Genomic DNA, 1,505 nt, shown 5'->3' on the forward strand with positions numbered 1-1,505 from the left:
ACTTGGAAGGCTGTGATAGAAGGATTGCCTGAACCCAGCAGGTCGAGGCTATGATGGCAGCTAGCGTGCCACTGCACTCCAGCCTGGGCGACAGAGATTCTGACTTAAAAAATAAAATAAAATAAACAAATAAATTTTAAAAATTAAGAAAACATTCATTCATTAAGGAGAAAATCTAATTGTACATTATTTTTGACCTTCTGTAGGACTCTCGTAATTTGGGAAACAGAGTGAAAGAAAATTTGCATCCATAAAAAACAGCTTTCTTGCTCTTTCCATGACACACGATTTGCTTTTTCAACAATAGAGGAATCCTTTACCATACCAGAGTCTGTTAAACGAATGCAAAATAAAGAGTGATCTTCCATCTGTATACAACAGTACTTTGCCCGTGCTGCAAAAGCAAAAACTGTAGGTAAAATAATGAGAAATGTAGCACCCTGAAGATGGGGAATCAGTGCCCCAAGACCGGCCACGCAGAAAATCACAGCCACAAACATCCTGAAAACATCCTCGGGGGGGGGTGAGGGGGCAGCTGTTTTGTTCAACAACTTTCTTGGCCAGGGGAGGCAGATGGCAAGACAGCCTCACCACGGCTCCCGAGCGCCTGGGGATTTACAGAGCTCTGTCCCCAGGGATCGTGGGACAGCCAGTCTTCCATGTTTTCATCCTTTCTAAGACACCCGACAGGCTGTTTTTCATGGTGTGTTCAAGCCGGGAAAATCGAAACAGAGAGAAACTTCCCCACTAGGAATGGAGAGACTGGGCAAGGAAATGATAAAATTGAAGACTGGGACGACTGTCGCTTGAAAGCCAGTTTTGTTTTCAAAAGGGATGCAGCTGGGCAGGGTGGCTCATGCCTGTCATCCCAGCACTTTGACAGGCGGCGTGAGGATTGCCTGAGTTCAGGGGTTCGAGAACAGCCTGGGAAACTTGCCGAGACCTCGTCTCTACAATAAATTAAAAAATTATCCGGGCGTGGTGACGCGCGCTTGTAGTTCCGGCTACTTGGAAGGCTGAGGCGGAAGAATCACCTGAGCCCAGCAGGTCGAGGCTGCTGTAGCCGTGGGGGTGCCACTGCGCTTCAACCTGGGCAGCAGAGTGAGACTCCCACTCAAAAAAAAAAGGATGCATTTTACAATGTAGCGCATTCCCCTGCTCCCTCATGGCAGGTGCTGCGGTCAGAAGCGGAAGCTTTGCTCTGAGAACAGGCACTGCTCGTCCCAGGGAAATGCTGGCTCCACGCTGAGGGGCTCGGGGCGCTCTTCCGTCACCCCCACGCCCCTCCAGGCCCAGCAGGGACCCAGGACTCGCGAGGGACGGGAAATATCTGCGGGACGGTGGGGAAGTCTACGCGTGGGGGGAGTGCCAGGCAGTCGCGATGGTCGGTGTCCCCATCCGTGTTTTCCTGGAGGAGGCACTTGAGGCGTTGCTGTAAATTCCCCCCACGTGTCAGGCTTCGGGAACGCGGCCTGGGGGCGGGGACCGGGAGGGGGGCGTGGGAC

The 1,505-nt window shown here is 51.8% G+C and overlaps 1 protein-coding gene across 1 annotated transcript in view; it reads left to right on the forward strand.

Annotated features, from left to right (window-relative positions):
- Positions 1–446: 446 nt before the first annotated feature.
- SCIN (scinderin) overlaps positions 447–1,505 on the forward strand; it is an 86,629-nt gene continuing 85,570 nt past the window's right edge. Inside the window, exons 1-2 of the mRNA XM_021718409.1 lie at positions 447–523; positions 1,173–1,384. Of these exons, the coding sequence (XP_021574084.1) occupies positions 447–523; positions 1,173–1,384 (289 nt within the window). The remainder of the gene's footprint in view (positions 524–1,172; positions 1,385–1,505) is intronic.

Source organism: Carlito syrichta, unplaced genomic scaffold, assembly GCF_000164805.1.
Source record: "Carlito syrichta isolate Samal-C Ts95f unplaced genomic scaffold, Tarsius_syrichta-2.0.1 Scaffold312189, whole genome shotgun sequence".
Taxonomy (NCBI): Eukaryota; Metazoa; Chordata; class Mammalia; order Primates; family Tarsiidae; genus Carlito; species Carlito syrichta.